The sequence below is a fragment of the Dryobates pubescens genome, chromosome Z (assembly GCF_014839835.1).
Source record: "Dryobates pubescens isolate bDryPub1 chromosome Z, bDryPub1.pri, whole genome shotgun sequence".
Taxonomy (NCBI): domain Eukaryota; kingdom Metazoa; phylum Chordata; class Aves; order Piciformes; family Picidae; genus Dryobates; species Dryobates pubescens.
In genome coordinates, this window is record NC_071657.1 from 94276807 (window position 1) to 94293925 (window position 17119).

General features: G+C 41.2%; 1 protein-coding gene across 1 annotated transcript in view; it reads right to left on the reverse strand.

Moving 5' to 3' along the window:
* The window catches only part of HCN1 (hyperpolarization activated cyclic nucleotide gated potassium channel 1), a 219261-nt gene that overhangs the window by 92836 nt on the left and 109306 nt on the right, over positions 1–17119 (reverse strand). The window contains exon 3 of the mRNA XM_054178730.1: positions 11740–11901. Coding sequence (XP_054034705.1) covers positions 11740–11901 — 162 coding nt within the window. The remainder of the gene's footprint in view (positions 1–11739; positions 11902–17119) is intronic.

The following is a 17119-nucleotide window of genomic DNA, read 5'->3' on the forward strand; positions in this document are numbered from 1 at the left end:
CAACATTTACAAACATGGGTGTTTGAATTTAGAATAGAGTAGAATAGAGTAGAATCGCATAGAATAGAATCGAATCGAATCGAATCGAATCGAATCGAATCGAATAGAATAGAATAGAATAGAATAGAATAGAAAGACGAGGTTGGAAGAGACCTTCAAGATTGTGTCCAACCTATCATTCAACCCACCTAATCAACTAAACCATGCAACCAAGCACCCTATCAAGTCTTCTCCTGAACACCTCCAATGATGGTGACTTCACCACCTCCCTGACAAGCCCATTCCAATGGGCAATCACTCTCTCTGTGCAGAACTTCCTCCTAACCTCCAGCCTAAACCTCCCCTGGTGCAGCCTGAGACTGTGTCCTCTTGTTCTGGTGCTGGTTGCCTGGGAGAAGAGACCAACCTCTGCCTGTCTACAACCTCCCTTCAGGTAGTTGTAGAGAACAGTAAGGTCACCCCTGAGTCTCTTCTTCTCCAGGCTAAGCAACCTCAGCTCCCTCAGTCTCTCCTCATAGGGCTTGTGTTCCAAACCCCTCACCAACTTGTTGCCCTTCTCTGGACCTGCTCCAGCAAGTGAACATCCTTCCTAAACTGAGGGGCCCAGAACTGGACACAGTACCCAAGGTGTGGCCTAACCAGTGCGGTGTACAGGGGCAGAATGACTTCTTTAGATTCTTTCTCTGTAGAACTGAGCACCAATATCTGTGTAAATAACTACCTGCACCAGCATTAACTACTGTAACATTGAGTTTAAAGTATTTAGTCAGAGTGGAGTAAGGTAATAAGGCTTATGACAATAGCTGAGTTTATAGGGCTAAACAGTTTCCAAAATTGGTGGAGCTGTGGGATTGCAACTGGGAATACCTTCTTCAAAGGACTGTTTTGCCAGTTTTAATCCAAATATTCATGGATAATGTGAATATTTTCACAAAGTTAAACCTCCCTGTGAATGATTTTGCACCTTTATTTTTCAACATTGAAGGTACTACATCTTAATTAGTATTAGGAACTCAAAATAAAAACATATCAAGGATTGTAAATCATGAAGATAAATGCATTTATCATTGAACCACTGAGGCCTGCTTTCACATAATCTAAACCAGTTTATGCCATACTTCAGACTTTTAGGAAAAGGAAGAAAAATATTGTTTCATGGCTTTAAAGAGCCAGATAAAGCAATCTCAACCAGAAAACCTAAAAACAGGAAGAAATTAATATAGAAAAAATGAACACAAATTTCAGGACGAGAAACAGCAGCCATTATGGAAATAACTTTTGAAGCATACTGTGTAGGTGCTGGGTTTGGCCACAGGAATTTCCTTAATTATTTTATAATCTGTTTCCTGTTGATAGACATCAATACATATACAAATATTATTTACACCTTTTTCATAAATATGAGGCACAGGAAATCTAGTAACTGCTTCTATGTAAGCACATCAGAAATATTGTGTCAAAAATACACCAAACGTACATAGCACAATCTCACGCTTTGCCCACAGCCTCAAGCTGTGCCAGGGGAGGTTTAGGATGACTGTTAGGAAGAGTTCTTCCCAGAAAGAGTGATAGGCTATTGGAATGGGCTGCACAGGGAGGTGGTGGAGTCACCATCACTGGAGGTGTTTAAGAAGAGACTGGAGGCGGCACCTGGTGCCATGGTTTAGTTGATAAGAAGATGTTGGGTGATAAGTTGGACTTGATGATCTCAAAGGTATTTTCCAACCTGGTTAATTCAATTCAATACTATTGTATTGTATTGTATTGTATTGTATTGTATTGTATTGTATTGTATTCTATTCTATTCTATTCTATTCTATTCTATTCTATTCTACTCTACAAAGATTATTATACCAAAAGCAAGAAGGTAGGAAGGAAAAGTTATTATTACTGCACTATCTAGCCCTGTAAAATGAGATGACCTGCTGCCCTTTCAGAGAACAGAACACCTCAGAACGCCTCAGTTAAATCAAGTGTCCTCAGATACCCCATTTCTCTGGTCCTCTCTAGCTTGGCATAAAACTTTGGTATTGCAGTTAACACACATCTTCAGTCTTCATTACGTATATACATAGAAGTTACATACATAGAATAAACCAGGTTGGAAGAGACCTTCAAGATCATCGCGTCCAACCCATCACCAATCCAACACCGCCCAAGCAACTAACCCACAGCACCAAGCACCCTGTCAAGTCTTCTCCTAAAAACCTCCAGTGATGGCGACTCCACCACCTCCCCAGGCAGCCCATTCCAATGGGCAATCACTCTTTCTGTATAGAACTTTTTTCTAACATCCAGCCTGAACCTCCCCTGGCGCAGCCTGAGACTGTGTCCTCTTGTTCTGGTACTGCTTGCCTGGGAGAAGAGACCAACATCTGTCTGTCTACAACCTCCCTTCAGGTAGTTGTAGAGAGTAATAAGGTCACCCCTGAGTCTCCTCTTCTCCAGGCTAAGCAACCCCAGCTCCCTCAGCCTCTCCTCGTAGGGCTTGTGTTCCAAACCTCTCACCAACTTTGTTGCTCTTCTCTGGACTCGTTCCAGCAAGTCAACATCCTTCCTAAACTGAGGGGCCCAGAACTGGACACAGTACTCGAGGTGCGGCCTAACCAGTGCAGTGTACAGGGGCAGAATGACCTCCCTGCTCCTGCTGGCCACACTGTTCCTGATGCAGGCCAGGATGCCATTGGCCCTCTTAGCTGCCTGGGCACACTGCAGGCTCATGTTCAGTCTACCGTCGACCAGCACCCCCAGGTCCCTCTCAGCCTGACTGCTCTCCAGCCACTCTGACCCCAGCCTGTAGCTCTGCATGGGGTTGCTGTGGCCAATGTGCAGAACCCGGCACTTGGATGTGTTAAATCTCATGCCGTTGGACTCTGCCCATCTGCCCAGCCTGTCGAGGTCCCTCTGCAGAGCCTCTCTACCCTCCAGCAGATCAACTCCTGCGCCCAGCTTGGTGTCGTCAGCAAATTTACTGATGATGGACTCGATGCCCTCGTCCAGATCATCAATAAAGATGTTAAAGAGCATGGGGCCCAGCACTGATCCCTGGGGCACACCACTGGTGACTGGCTGCCAGCTGGATGTGGCACCATTCACTACCACTCTCTGGGCTCGGCCCTCCAGCCAGTTCCTAACCCATCGCAGTGTGGTCCCATCCAAGCCATGGGCTGACAGCTTGGCCAGGAGCTTGCTATGGGGAACGGTGTCAAAGGCCTTGCTGAGGTCCAGGTAGACTACATCCACAGGCCTCCCCACATCCACCAGGCGGGTCACCTGATCATAGAAGGAGATCAGGTTGGTCAGGCAGGACCTGCCCTTCCTAAACCCATGCTGGCTGGGCCTGATCCCTTGGCCATCCTCTAAGTGTTGTGTGATTGCACTCAGGATGACCTGCTCCATAATCTTTCCTGGTACTGAGGTCAGGCTGACAGGCCTGTAATTCCCTGGCTCATCCAACCGGCCCTTCTTGTGGATGGGTACCACGTTGGCCAGCTTCCAGTCAGCTGGGATCTCTCCAGTGAGCCAGGACTGATGAAAAATAATGGAGAGTGGTTTGGCCAGCTCATCTGCCAGCTCTCTCAGCACCCTAGGATGGATCCCATCTGGTCCCATGGACTTGTGGGGGTCCAAGCTGCTGAGGAGAGCTCCTATCACTTGCTCATGGAACAAAGGGAAACCATGCAGCTCCCTGGCTCCCTCTGCCAGTTCTGCAGGCCAGCTGTCTGGTAGACGTTCTTTCCAGCTAGTAAAAACTGAGGTAAAGAAGGTGTTAAGTACCTCTGCCTTTTCCTCATCCTGTGTTACAACATTTCCTTCTATGTCAACCAAGGAGTGGAGGTTGTCCCTGCCCTTCCTCTTGCTATTAATATATTTATAGAAGGACTTTTTGTTGTCCTTCACATCAGAGGCCAGTTTATGTTCCAAATATGCTTTTGCCTCCCTAATTTTCCTCCTACATGCCCTAGCAACCTCTTTAAACATTCCATGGGTTGCCTCACCTTTCTTCCAAAGATGATACACCCTCTTTTTTTCCCTTAGTTCAATTAAAAGTTCATTACACAGCCAGGCTGGCCGTCTGCCCCGGCGGCTCCTCTTCCGGCACATTGGCACAGCCTGCTCCTGAGCCTTCATCAGCTCTTTCTTGAAGCAGGTCCAGCCCTCCTGGACCCCTTTATTTTTAAGGGCTTTCTCCCAAGGAACCCTCTGAATTGTTTCCTTGAGCAACCTGAAGTCCGCCCTCCGGAAGTCCAGAGTGGAGGTCTTCTTGCTGGCCCTCTTAGCTTGATTGAATACTGAAAATTCTATTATTTCATGGTCACTGGCCCCTAAACAGCCTCCGACCACCACATCACCCACCAGCCCTTCCCTGCTGGTGAAGAGGAGGTCAAGCAAAGCCTTGCCCCTGGTAGGCTCATGCAGCACCTGGGATAAGAAGCTGTCCTCCATGCAGTTTAAGAACCTCCTAGACTGCCTCCTCTCTGCTGTGTTGAGATCCCAGCAGATGTCAGGCAGGTTGAAGTCGCCCATAAGGACAAGGTCAGGAGATCTTGAGACAGCCTTAAGCTGTCTATAGAATGCTTCGTCGACATCATCCTCCTGGTTGGGTGGTCTATAACAGACTCCAACCAGGATGTCTGCCCTACCGGTCTTCCCTCTAATTCTTGCCCACAAGCATTCAACCTGATTGTCCCTAATCTCTAGCTCAATGGCATCTAGTGCCTCCCTGATGTACAGGGCCACCCCTCCACCCCTTCTTCCTTGTCTATCTCTCCTGAAAAGCCTGTAGCCATCAATTGCAGCACTCCAGTCATGTGAGCTATCCCACCACGTCTCCGTGATGGCAACTACGTCATAACTTTCCTGCTGCAACAAGGCTTCCAGCTCCTCTTGTTTGTTTCCCATGCTTCGTGCATTAGTGTACATGCACCTCAGCTGGGCTGCTGGTTTGGCCTCTGACCCTATGTATGTTGCATTTAGCCCTGTGTGCCTACAAAATTTTCCTCTGCGGTTTCTTAGTGTCAAATCACATGAACTAATGTTCTCCTCAGATAGCATAGAGGGTTAACACTTGATCTCAACCCAATGAAACAGGTCATCGTGTCATTCTGATGAAGAAAATGGACTGACCTCAGTGACTAGGTCAGTGCTGTGTGCAAGAGAAATCAGTAACTGAATTCTGAATAGCTGCACCTAACACAAAATCCACTATAGATTCCTAAAATGTGGGTACCTTAGTCCTAAGAATGTTGGTTACATATCGTTGTAATTGGCAGTACCATGTTTCCAAATTGTGCTGTAAATAGAGTACTTGTTTGAGTTGAGCATTTTGATTACAGTTCACCTTTGGTAGGTAATTTCAATCTTTCATCTGTTCCTAGCAGCACTGCTATAACTAAACAGACATATATAAACAGATGAATACAAAGTATGTCAGAGCAGTAGTATACCTTATCACAGTATGACAGTACCACAATACATTAGAGTTTGGAAGGGATCTCAATAGATAACTGGATTCAAGCCCCTGCCATAGCAGGATAACTTAGGGTAGTCCACACAGGAATGCATCTAGACAGGTTTTGAAAGTCTCCAGAGAACGCGACTCTACAAACTCTCTGTGCAGCCTATTCTAGTGCTTCATCACCCTCACTGTAAAGAAGTTTCCCCTCTTGTTGAGTGTAATGGGTTGGGGCAGGTCCCCTCCCCACCACAGGCAGAAATAACGACTCAGGCAAACGGATTGCAAAAGTGATGAAAGTTTAAATAGAAAGCAGTGAATGTTACAGAACACCCAAAGCGCAGTGACAAAGAAAGATCCCATCCCCACCTGAGGGTGCATGCAAAACCCCCAGGGCTCCTTCTTCCCCCTCCCTCTGCTGGGCTAGTCTCAGCTGGCCAGGCCTGAGACTGCCCATCCCCCTGTGGCCTTGGGCCTAATCAGGCCCATGGCTGGGAGATCTCTCCCCCAGTTACCAAGTCTCGGAGAGGGAAGGAAAGAGCCCTGGGGGTTTTGCATGCACCCTCAGGTGGGGATGGGATCTTTCTTTGTCACTGCGCTTTGGGTGTTCTGTAACATTCACTGCTTTCTATTTAAACTTTCATCACTTTTGCAATCCGTTTGCCTGAGTCGTTATTTCTGCCTGTGGTGGGGAGGGGACCTGCCCCAACCCATTACATTGAGGTGAAATCTTGTTATGTTCAAACTTGTACCCACTGTTCTTTGTCTTACTATTATGCACTACCAAAAAGAGATTGGCCCCCTCCACCTGACACCCACCCCTCAGATATTTATACACACTGATGAGATCCCCTCCCAGTTTTCTTAAGACTAAACAGCCCCAGGGATCTCAGTTTCTCTTCATAGGGGAGGTGCACAAGTACCCTAATTATCCTTGTGGCTCTCCACTGGATTGTCTCCTGTGCTTCTACTAATCAAATGATTTCCACACATTCCCTGTTTTCTAAGGACCCAATTTAAGACTGTGGGATTTATTTACATAAGCATTTATTGCTTAGCACTGCCTGCAATTGAATTCAGAGGAATTTAATGCTTTAAATGTGGCTTTACAGTATCTTTCCATATAATAAAAAGCTACTCAAAAGCATCAGTGAAGCTGTAAATTATAATTATCACATAATGGTTGAATGCAGAAGAATCTCATGAGAATACTGGCTACCCTAATGGCCAGTTTTAGGAAACAAGGTGCTAAGCTGATGTGTAATCAGAAAGGAGAAAATACCACTGCTAACTAACACATCAAATGACTACAAAGCATATCTTGAGCTCCACTGAGTAAATTGGAGAGCTTATTGAAAAGTGAACCTAATTGTCCAATTGAAAATGACATTTATTACTAAGAAATGTTGAGAATTAGAATTAAATTTCTGTGTGTTAACGCTAAAAAGTTTTTGCACATATTACACATGATTGCGTACTTCTTAGAACATTATAAATCCTCACACTCTCCTACATTTCTGTATTTCCCTATCAAGTGTTCATAAATCATTCATTTCATAATGAGAAGGACTTTTAGGCTCTCCATCAGAAATTCCCAAATAATTTTCGTAGCAATGCTGATACTGTCAGAGATGAAGATCTGAAGCCTAATGTCTGCTTTCCCTGTGGAAACAATGTAGCACAAAGGGAATTTAATATAATGCAAAATCCCACTTCACCAAACCCAAAATCTGAAAAACCCCAAGAGCTGCAAACAATCTAACTGCAAGGACAGTAAGGAAAAGCCAAAGCAAAGTAAGAATATCTAAAAGGCTCTTGCTGAGCAAACATCAGTGGACTGCCAGAAGAAATGGCAGCAAGGCAAACCTTTTCCAAAACCTTGACAGTTCCTCTTGGCTTTTAAAAAACTCGCCCTTCAAGTTAAATTCTGTACCTCTCTCCTGGACTTTTATCTCACTAAGGGAATATTATACATAAGAAACCTGGAAATGCCAAGTAGATACTTTGCTTAAAAGACCAAATCATACAATCAATTATGGCAAATATATGCAGATATTGTTACATCAAGGATTAACATCCTTTTGAGTCCTTGTCATAGGTGATGTGAAAAACCAGAACAGATTTCCAATACAACAAACCCTAATCATCTACTGCAAGGGATGCTTTATTGCAGGCAGCCATGCTTAGATTAGATGACCAGATGGCAAAAATGTTGTCTCGGCTCTACTTGCCTAGAAACTCTGTACTCTATGCGAGCTATACAGGACTCTGTTTATCAGTTGGTTTGTTGTTTTGGGGATATTTTTTTTTTTTCATTCACAGCAGGTGAAACCAGATGCAAAATGCACAATTTCACTTTGCACAAACTGACTACAGATCATTGCAGTTTTCTATTCTTCTGTTTTCTTCCCCTGGTTTCAGCTGTAGGTTTTACTCCTAATTTTCTAAAGAGCTATTGACTCAGACTCTGAGGTATGATAAAGATACTTGGTCTATGAGTCATTATGGAAGTACACTAGTCTGAAGTAATGCAGATGAGAAAGCTGAGGATAAGTCATACAAGGAGCTGCAAACAGTAGTCTTAATGAGCCAAGGAGAAATTATGCAGCATCATTAGGAAAGTCTGTGAAACTTCTTCAGAAATGTTCTTTGATAGGTAGGAAACTCACAATCCTTGTATCAAACCCCCTAGAAATGGCATCTGAGACATATCTCAGGCTGCGCCAGGGGAGGTTTAGGCTGGAGGTTAGGAGGAAGTTTTACACAGAGAGAGTGATTGCCCATTGGAATGGGCTGCCTGAGGAGCTGGTGGGGTCGCTGTCACTGGGGGTGTTCAGGGCGAGGCTTGACAGGATGCTTGGTTGCATGGTTTAGTTGACTGGGTGGTGTTGGATGATAGGTTGGACATGATGATCTTGAAGGTCTCTTCCAACCTGGTTTATTCTATTCTATTCTATCCTATTCTATTCTATTCTATTCTATTCTATTCTATTCTATTCTATTCTATTCTATTCTATTCTATTTGCCCTCACAGAAATAATTGGCTGTTATTTTGTAATGGATTGGTTGGATCATAGCTTAAAGAAAGTTGTTGCTTACACTTGGTACTTACTGGTTTTCTTAAAAGAAATGCAATGCTCTGGAAGAGCAAAAGAACCTGCCTGTCAGTAGTAATTCAGCGTTAATAAAATTGGTGAAATCAAATGTTAGTAAAGATACAGTAGTGGGCAAGCGGGATCATGTTTAGAAAAATTAAAAGGAAGATGCCAGCTCTGGCTTTCATTGCACAGCAAGTGTTAGGTACTGGACAAGAAGGGGAATCTGAGAGGACAGACTAAATATGGGATGATGATGATGATGATGATGATGATGATAATAATAATAATAATAACAATAATAGTAATATACCTGAATATGGTATTAATATTTTTGCTGAAGCACTTTGGCTGTAAATTGGTGCAGTGATCTTATTCCCTTCCACAGAGAATCATATAATAATTCAGGCTGGAAAAGACTCTTGAGATCATCAGGTCCAACAATTACTCATACACTGCGAAGTTCACCATTAAACCGTATTACCAAGCATCATATCTAAACGACCTTTAAACGCATCCTTGGATGGTAACTCAATCACCTCCTTGGGCAGCCTGTTTCAATGCTTGACTGCTCTTTCAGCAAAAAAAATTAATTTCCCAATGTCTAGCCTAAACCTATCCTGGTGCAGCTTGAGGCAGCTTCCTCTTGGTCTCTTGGCTTCACAGCTGCTTTATGATGCACTATGACATTATCTTCCTTTTAAGGACAAAAATTCCAACCTCCTTGTTTTGCTTTAATTGCATTCTATCATATTTTTCTGAGAGGCAGTAAGCAAAACAGCTTGATTTCATTATCCTATTCCTTTGTGACGCACCTACGTAACTGTTCTTAACCATATTCATAAAGTATAACCATGAGTATGCCTGTGGAATTTGAATACTTTCCTCTATCAGCTCCTACAGAATGAAGAGCTTTTGGGACAAAGCTTTTAAAAGAAGCAGTCTGAAACAACTAATGTTCAAGACAGAAGGGAAGTATGGGCTGGAAGAGTACGCTATGCTGTGTCAGTTGAGGAGACAGTATGCCATCCTCATGGAATCTTTACTTCCTCCAGCATCAGGTTATCAGCAAATGCTCTAGTTTACCACTGCATGCTGGATTTACTTTTTATGGCTGAGCATACAGAAAGTTTTTGAGCCAACGATCATCATGAATAAGCCCCTGTAACAATGTCATTTTGAGAAATGTGTTAGAGCCACAGCCTGAAACCCAGTAAATGCTCACATATAGGCAAATTTTGCCTTTCTTAGAGCAGTTGTATTTCAGAAATACTTGACTCAGAAATTTGAGCAAAACTCCAAATGCATGTAGATGCAGGGAGTTATCTTTATCCACTAGTCTACTAATAGTAGAAAGGAATGCTTTGACAAAATAGTGCATTAGCTGGGTCTTGGTAAAGACCTCCTTTTACTGACAAAATTGTCCAATTGCTATGATCATCACTACCATTTCACAAATAATTTAAGGGCAGAAGAAACAGTATGATTCTTATTTGACTATCAGTCTCAACAGCATTTGAGTACAAATCCCAGTACTAGCTGCAGTCATTCCAGCAACTGAAGTTTTAAAATTCAGAGTACATTACATTTTTACATGCTATAGCATAACAGGGGAGTAAGGTACCCCCCCCTTCACAAAGCTCTGGCAGTATCAGGAACACGAAGCCCTTCTGAATTCCAAAGTCAGCAATTGGTTAAGACTCTGAATAGAGCACCAAAGCATATAATCATCATCACCATTACCATCATCACCTTTCTACTCCCTCTAATGCTTCCAAGGATTAATATTCCATGACAGTTTGTCTGTATTCAGTGCTGAAGAATTCACTTCCAAAGCCTGGAAAGCAACAGATGATGCAACTTTCAAAAAGGATCTCTCCAAGACTATGTGGCCTCTAAGGAGAGAGTATTTATTCCATAAAAATAACTCTGTGTGGGGAGGCAGGAAGAATAGTCTCCTTGAGCACATGCAAATGTGAACAGTCTTCTTTGATTAAAATGTATCTATTCTAATTGAAGAGAGAGAATTTAATATTTCAGTGTTCTTTAAAAGTGAAATACTTCTATTCAGTATAATCTAAGGCTTCCTTTCACTCAGTAGTTATGGTTTTCATGCAGATTTTTAATAGGCTGGGTGAAAATGCACCCTTTGTAAAAGCAAATGGAAGACATTAAAAAGCAGAACCCAGAATGCAGCAGAACATATAGACTTGCCAGTCAGCATTCTGGTGACCTACTTTTATTATAGCAATCCCATTTATGAAGATATGTCACAGTTTTTTTTAGGAAAGCTGCACAATGAAGTGTCAGCAAACATGCTGCTTATCATTAAAGATGTTGCTTGATGACTGCAAATACTTGTCTGTATGACTGACAGCCTTAGTCAACAAGCTCCCACAGTAATGTGCAGTATCATGCTTGTAAAGGAACAAATACTGCTACGATGCCCAGCTACCTTAGAGGTGCTGTTTAAAGGATTCTAAGAGGGTAGAAAATGGAAAGACTTTTGTTTTTTTGAGATGGCCATCAAAGGATTATCTTGGAGATTTTTTTCTTTTTGGCATAGGCATATTACCAAAATGTTTTCAGTCTAATTCCTATAAAAATATTCTCTGTGTTACTTCATTATCTGACTTGATGGAAACTACTTAAATTTTCAAACCTATTAATCTTTAAGGCACATGTCAAGCAACCAGAACATTATTCTACCTTATAAATAAGGCACAGCCACATTCCCTCCTTGAACAGTCTGCTCACATACACTAAAGTATCATGGAAGTAAATCTTTTATTCTACTTAGAAAGTTGAATTTGGAACAACTTGGTAAAGGGATCAAGACATGACTCAGAAGTTATTTACACCATTCTAAAACTACAGTCTAAACTGAAAATACTGGTGAATGTTTCCAAATTCCCTTTGGTGTTTGTTTTTTTAGGGGGGGGAAGGAGGGTTAATAAATTTAAATTACCTTTAAAATGCAAGTATTTTCTGGCTCATATATTGATAAATAGTCAATATAATTTATTGGTAATGAGGGCTACAAAACAAACTTTAGTTCATTAGCAACTCAAAAGTAATTATGAAAAATTGCAGGGCAGTGTACTACTAGATGTCCTTTTACACTTAAGTCTAAAGCTAACTGTTTAGTAAAATGTTTAGAAAGCACAATGAAAAATGAACAATACTTACAACCATACCGTTTAGGGACACCCAGCAATCTGGTGGGAAATCCTGGAGCAGTGGTACTAAAAATTGAAGACAACCATCCCAGTGGCACAGCAGAAGCATCATTCCAATCAGATTAAAGATTCTCACCACAGCACTCGCCAAATCATATGTCATGTGGAAAATCTGTGGGCAAAAGTTACAGGTGAGATAAGTGGTGCAAATCAGAGATACAATTCTCATCAGGAAGGTTAAAGGCAAAGAAGTACCATGATGAAATTCTAAAAAAGCTGATTTCCCAGCAAAGACCATAAATTTGGGCATGATTATTGGGGCAGAGAGGTGTGGTCTCACACCTGACTCTGGGATACATGGCAGTGCAATGTAAGGAGCTGAAACAGGAGTATTTTGGATATAAATTCACCAACTAAAGTAATTTCTTAAAGCCTACAATTTCTTTCAGCTCCTTTCAGTTGAAGAAAGTCTCACAAATTAAGAAAGGCTTTGTAAATGCAGTGAACTTGGTGTGTAAATACAAAGTTGTGGAAGATGCAAATTCAATGACTCATTCACAGAAGATTCACCTTCATATTTCTTAACTTTTTAAAAGCACCAAAATCTGAGTGAAGAAAATACAGAAGTAATTTTATATATATATAAAAAACACACCAGTTCACCACCACCAACAACAAAAAAGACAAAAAGGTAGTTCATTGCTCCTAATTACTGGAAGTTTTGTAAAATACTGAGAATTCTGTGGCTGCCACATCTGTACTATTAAGTTTATGTCAAACTAATATGATCATTTTGATTTCAAAATATCTCTCTAGTCTTAGAAAAAAAAGTTTGTATCTGATAGGTGTCTTACAGCAAATCACACATATACTCTCAAAAACAACACAGACATTTTACATTTGCCATGTTGGACAGAATTAGCATAAACAGCAGCAGCTGCCAAATAGTATAGAGAAAAATGCTGTATTTTGACATTCCTGCTATATTGGTTTTAAAACACTTCCAAAATATAAACACAGGTTTATTGTTATTACACAATTCAGTCAACTGAGGATAAATCTGTTACATTTTACTACACATAATTATCACTACACAGGAGTTTCATTTAGATCAAGAATGTCCAGTTGATATTTAACAGAATTTTAAGTAGAAAATATTAAAATGTACTGGTAAACAAAGGATTCAGAGGCTTTAATGATGAAAACACCACACTGCATGTGGTACACAAGTATCTCCATGAATGATAAGAGGGCTGGAGCATCAGTCTTATGAGGAAAGGCTGAGAGACCCGAAGCCATTTAGCCTGGAGATGAGAAGATATGTGTCTAAAGGATATGTGTCAAGATGATGGAGCCTGACTCTTTTCAGGGACACCCAGTAATAGAAGGCACAAACAGCACAAACTAGAATACAGGAGTTCTGTCTGAACATGAAGATCAGCTTAGAGGGTGGCAGAGCATTGGAATATGGCTGGCCAGGGAGTTTGTGGAGTCTCCTTCTCTGGAGAGAGACACATGTTCCTGTGCAACCTGATCTAGCTGAATCTGCTTTAGCAGTGGATTTGGACTAGTTGGTCTTGAGAGGTCCCTTCCAAATCCTGCCATTCTGTGATTCTGTGATACTGGCACATGACAGCTTGCATTTTTAAGTTTCACATTTGAAAGATGGAAAACTTTTTTATTCTAGCTTTAACATACCTAAACTAAAAGCAGGCATTAAGTACTCATGTTGTAAATGCGTGCAAGTGCAAATACAGAGGGTGTGCCACACTGCCTTTCAACATAATTTTCTCTTAGTGGGAGTTTGTCCTTATTTGAAATGATGATATACGTTTTGAGTCACAAGATGCAAAATGTGCACAGTAGAAGCATACTTCAGACATTAACTGCATGTGTAAAATCCCTTTTCAGTCTAGGACATTTTAAGACGACGTATCCCAAATCCCCATTTGATAGACATTGAAAACAGATGCTGGTAACATTATTCAAAACTTCATTTCTTATCCAAATACCATCTATCTCCTTGTGGTAGTTTCAGGCTGTGCCTGGAAGATTTTCCACAGCTCTTGAACAGAAAGTATTAGAAAGTAAAGAAATCACTATTGGATGCAAAAAGAAAAATAATTATAAGCTCTAAATAATTCCATTGGACCAATAACAAACATAAAACTTAGGTATGTAAACAAACTTTCTCTCTTTTTGCTTCCTCTGCTCTGGCTGGTGCATCTGCTGGCTTTTGCTGACCTGTCTGAATGGCTTTGTTGTGGCTAAGTACTAACAAACAACTCTCTGCTCTTTTTTCTCCTCTATAATGTACAGGGGGGTAGGGAGCAGGGAATGGGGAAACTATTAGTAGGCCCCTGCTTTTTTACCAGGGGGTTCTAGTGATGTTTATAAATTGCAAATACCTGTAAATATTGTAAATATTGTCTATTTTGTACATATTCATTGCATTTCATTTTAGATTGTTGTTTCACTTGTAAACACAGCTTCATTTGCTTCCAACTGAGCTGGTCTAGCAATTTTATGTGGGGGGGAATTTTCAGCCCACCACATTCCTACTTATAACAGTAAGTACAAATAAACAGCAAATTAATACCATTACACATTTAGCTGCATAAACAATGATAATTCTATGGGACTTTCAATTGGATGGAACCCATTTGGGGGCATCAGTTCAGATTACAGAGGTTATCTGCAAAATTCCTATCTTGATATAGAATTTCCAAGACTTCAGAGTGTTTCATGTTGTCAAATTTACATTTCAGGGGTTCTTAAAAAAAAAAAAAAAAAAGTTGATAGATTTGCCAAGGTATTTATTTCAGTATTTTCAAAGTCTTGCCTAGATAGAACAGAATGGAATGGAATGGAATGGAATGGAATGGAATGGAATGGAATGGAATGGAATGGAATGGAATAGAATAGAATAGAATAGAATAGAATAGAATAGAATAGAATAGAATAGAATTAACCAGGATGGAAAACACCTTCAAGATCATTGAGTCCAACCCAACACTATCTAATCATGGCACCAAGTGCCTCATCCAGTCCCTTCTTAAACACTGCCAGTGATGGTGACTCCACCACCTCCCTGGGCAGCCCCTTCCAATGGCCAATCACTCTTTCTGGGAAGAACTTCTTCCTAACATCCAGCCTAAACCTCCCCTGGTGCAGCTTGAGACTGTGTCCTCTTGTTCTGGTGCTCCCTGCCTACAAGAAGAGACCAAGCCCCCCCTGGCTACGACCTCCATTCAGGTAGTTGTACACAGCAGGAAGGTCTCCCCTGAGCCTGCTCTTCTCCAGGCTAAGCAACCCCAGCTCCCTCAGCCTCTCCTTAAAGGGCTTGTGCTTCAAACGCCTTACCAGCTTTGTTGCCTTCTCTGGACATGTTCCAGCAACTCAACATCTTTCCTAAACTGAGGGGCCCAGAACTGGACACAGTACTCAAGGTGTGGCCTAACCAGTGCTGAGTACAGGGGCAGAATGACCTCCCTGCTCTGCAGCTAAACATTCAGGGTCAGTATTACTAAAAACGCACAAACTTTTTCTGGGTATTACCTGGATTGCTTAACATGGTAACATTATGACAACCCGTTCTGATTCTATGTTCTTTTGCTTATAGAGTGTAATATTTATGTAGACTGTTCCATTAGATGCAATAACTCTGCATTAAAGAAAATAAAGTCATAAGAAAAATCTTAAGCAAATGTTGGAAAACCTCCACCTTTTAAACACCTCTTCATCTTCTGTCTCCAGCAAATAAAAATTAAGGCTTTTTTCTCCTTAAAGGAACTGATCATGGAAATATGTTCTTCTAAGAGAACAGTAATATTTATTCATGGTTGTGTGCTGACATATTTATGTTTGGAAGTATGGGGGCATAAGGCTGTGTTTTTTAAGAAACTAATAGCCAAACTCCCCTATGGACTGAAGTTTTATATTGCAGGTAAGTATTTTGTATTATTCCATTCAGGAATTGATCATGACACATTCAGACCAAAGCATTAAGGTAAGATATTTTCACAGCATTTTCTTTTCGCAACCACAAAGTATTATTCCTGTACTAATAATGAATTAAACCTTATTAAAGCTCCTATGAGTTGTGAAAAGTATGTTTTGTTAAGAGAGGAACTGGAAGACAGGAAGCTAGTGACACTCATTTCAGCAGATGGTGGCTTGTCTATCAGTTGGTCCTCTAGTGGGATAGGAAGAATTATAGAAGACCACAAATCAATATACCTTGACTGTGCAGTAACAGATATGTGGTCAAACCTCTCTGTTTGAATAGATGTCTTAAGATAATATTTGTAACCAAAATAACTCAAACACGTGCACACACATAGTGTTAGGCTCCTAAATCTACTCAGGTAGTTAAATATAAGTAGCCTGGTAAGCATTAAACACCATTCAAAAATACCATGCAAGTAAGTGGGAATTGCAGCTGTAAAACACATTTGAAAATCTGGCCACTTTATTTAGACTCCTAATTTCACACTTTAATGTTCACTTCAATCAGCAAGAAGGGCTAATTTTGGACAAAGCAATTAATAAAAAATCATGACAGTCATATGAGATTATGGCAACTGAGAAAAAAAACACCCTAGAATTTCCTTGAGAACTAGCTCTTTCCACATTTTTATTTCACATAATAGGAAAGACTTACTAGATATCTGTCTTTATTGCGTATTATGTCATTTCACATAGGCATGATGCTTTTTATTACTATCAAGTTTGTTTAGGCCGGGCCAGCTATAGTGGCTTTTTTTACAGTTTCTAAATACTTCAAAATAATGTTTAATAGTAAATTTAGTTTATGAACTCAGTTCTGTTCTGAGTACTCATGATTTCTTCCAAAAATTTTATCAGAACCTTTTCTCAATACCCTGGAAACCTTTGCCTGAAGAACTTACAGGGTCTCTGACAATGGCTGAAATGTAATCACAGACTGTTTCCAATATTCTGAAAAAACATTGCTTAGAGAGAGTAAGAAATTGATGAAGAAGTCTGAGTTCATATTTTTTATCTCAGTTTTCACTCACATTTAATTAAGCACTCTATATATTCCCACATGTGAAGCAGGACCATTCTTCATCCCATTGAGGAGAGGCTGAGGGAGCTGGGGTTGCTTAGCCTGGAGAACAGGAGGCTCAGGGGAGACCTTATTGCTGTCTACAACTACCTAAAGGGAGGCTGTAGCCAGGAGGGGGTTGGTCACTTCTCCCAGGCACCCAGCACCAGAACAAGAGGACACAGTCTCAAGCTGCACCAGGGGAGGTTTAGGCTGGATGTTAGGAAGAAGTTCTTCCCAGAAAGAGTGATTTGCCATTCGAATGGGCTGCCCAGGGAAGTGGTGGAGTCACTGTCACTGGCGGTGTTTAAGAGGAGACTGG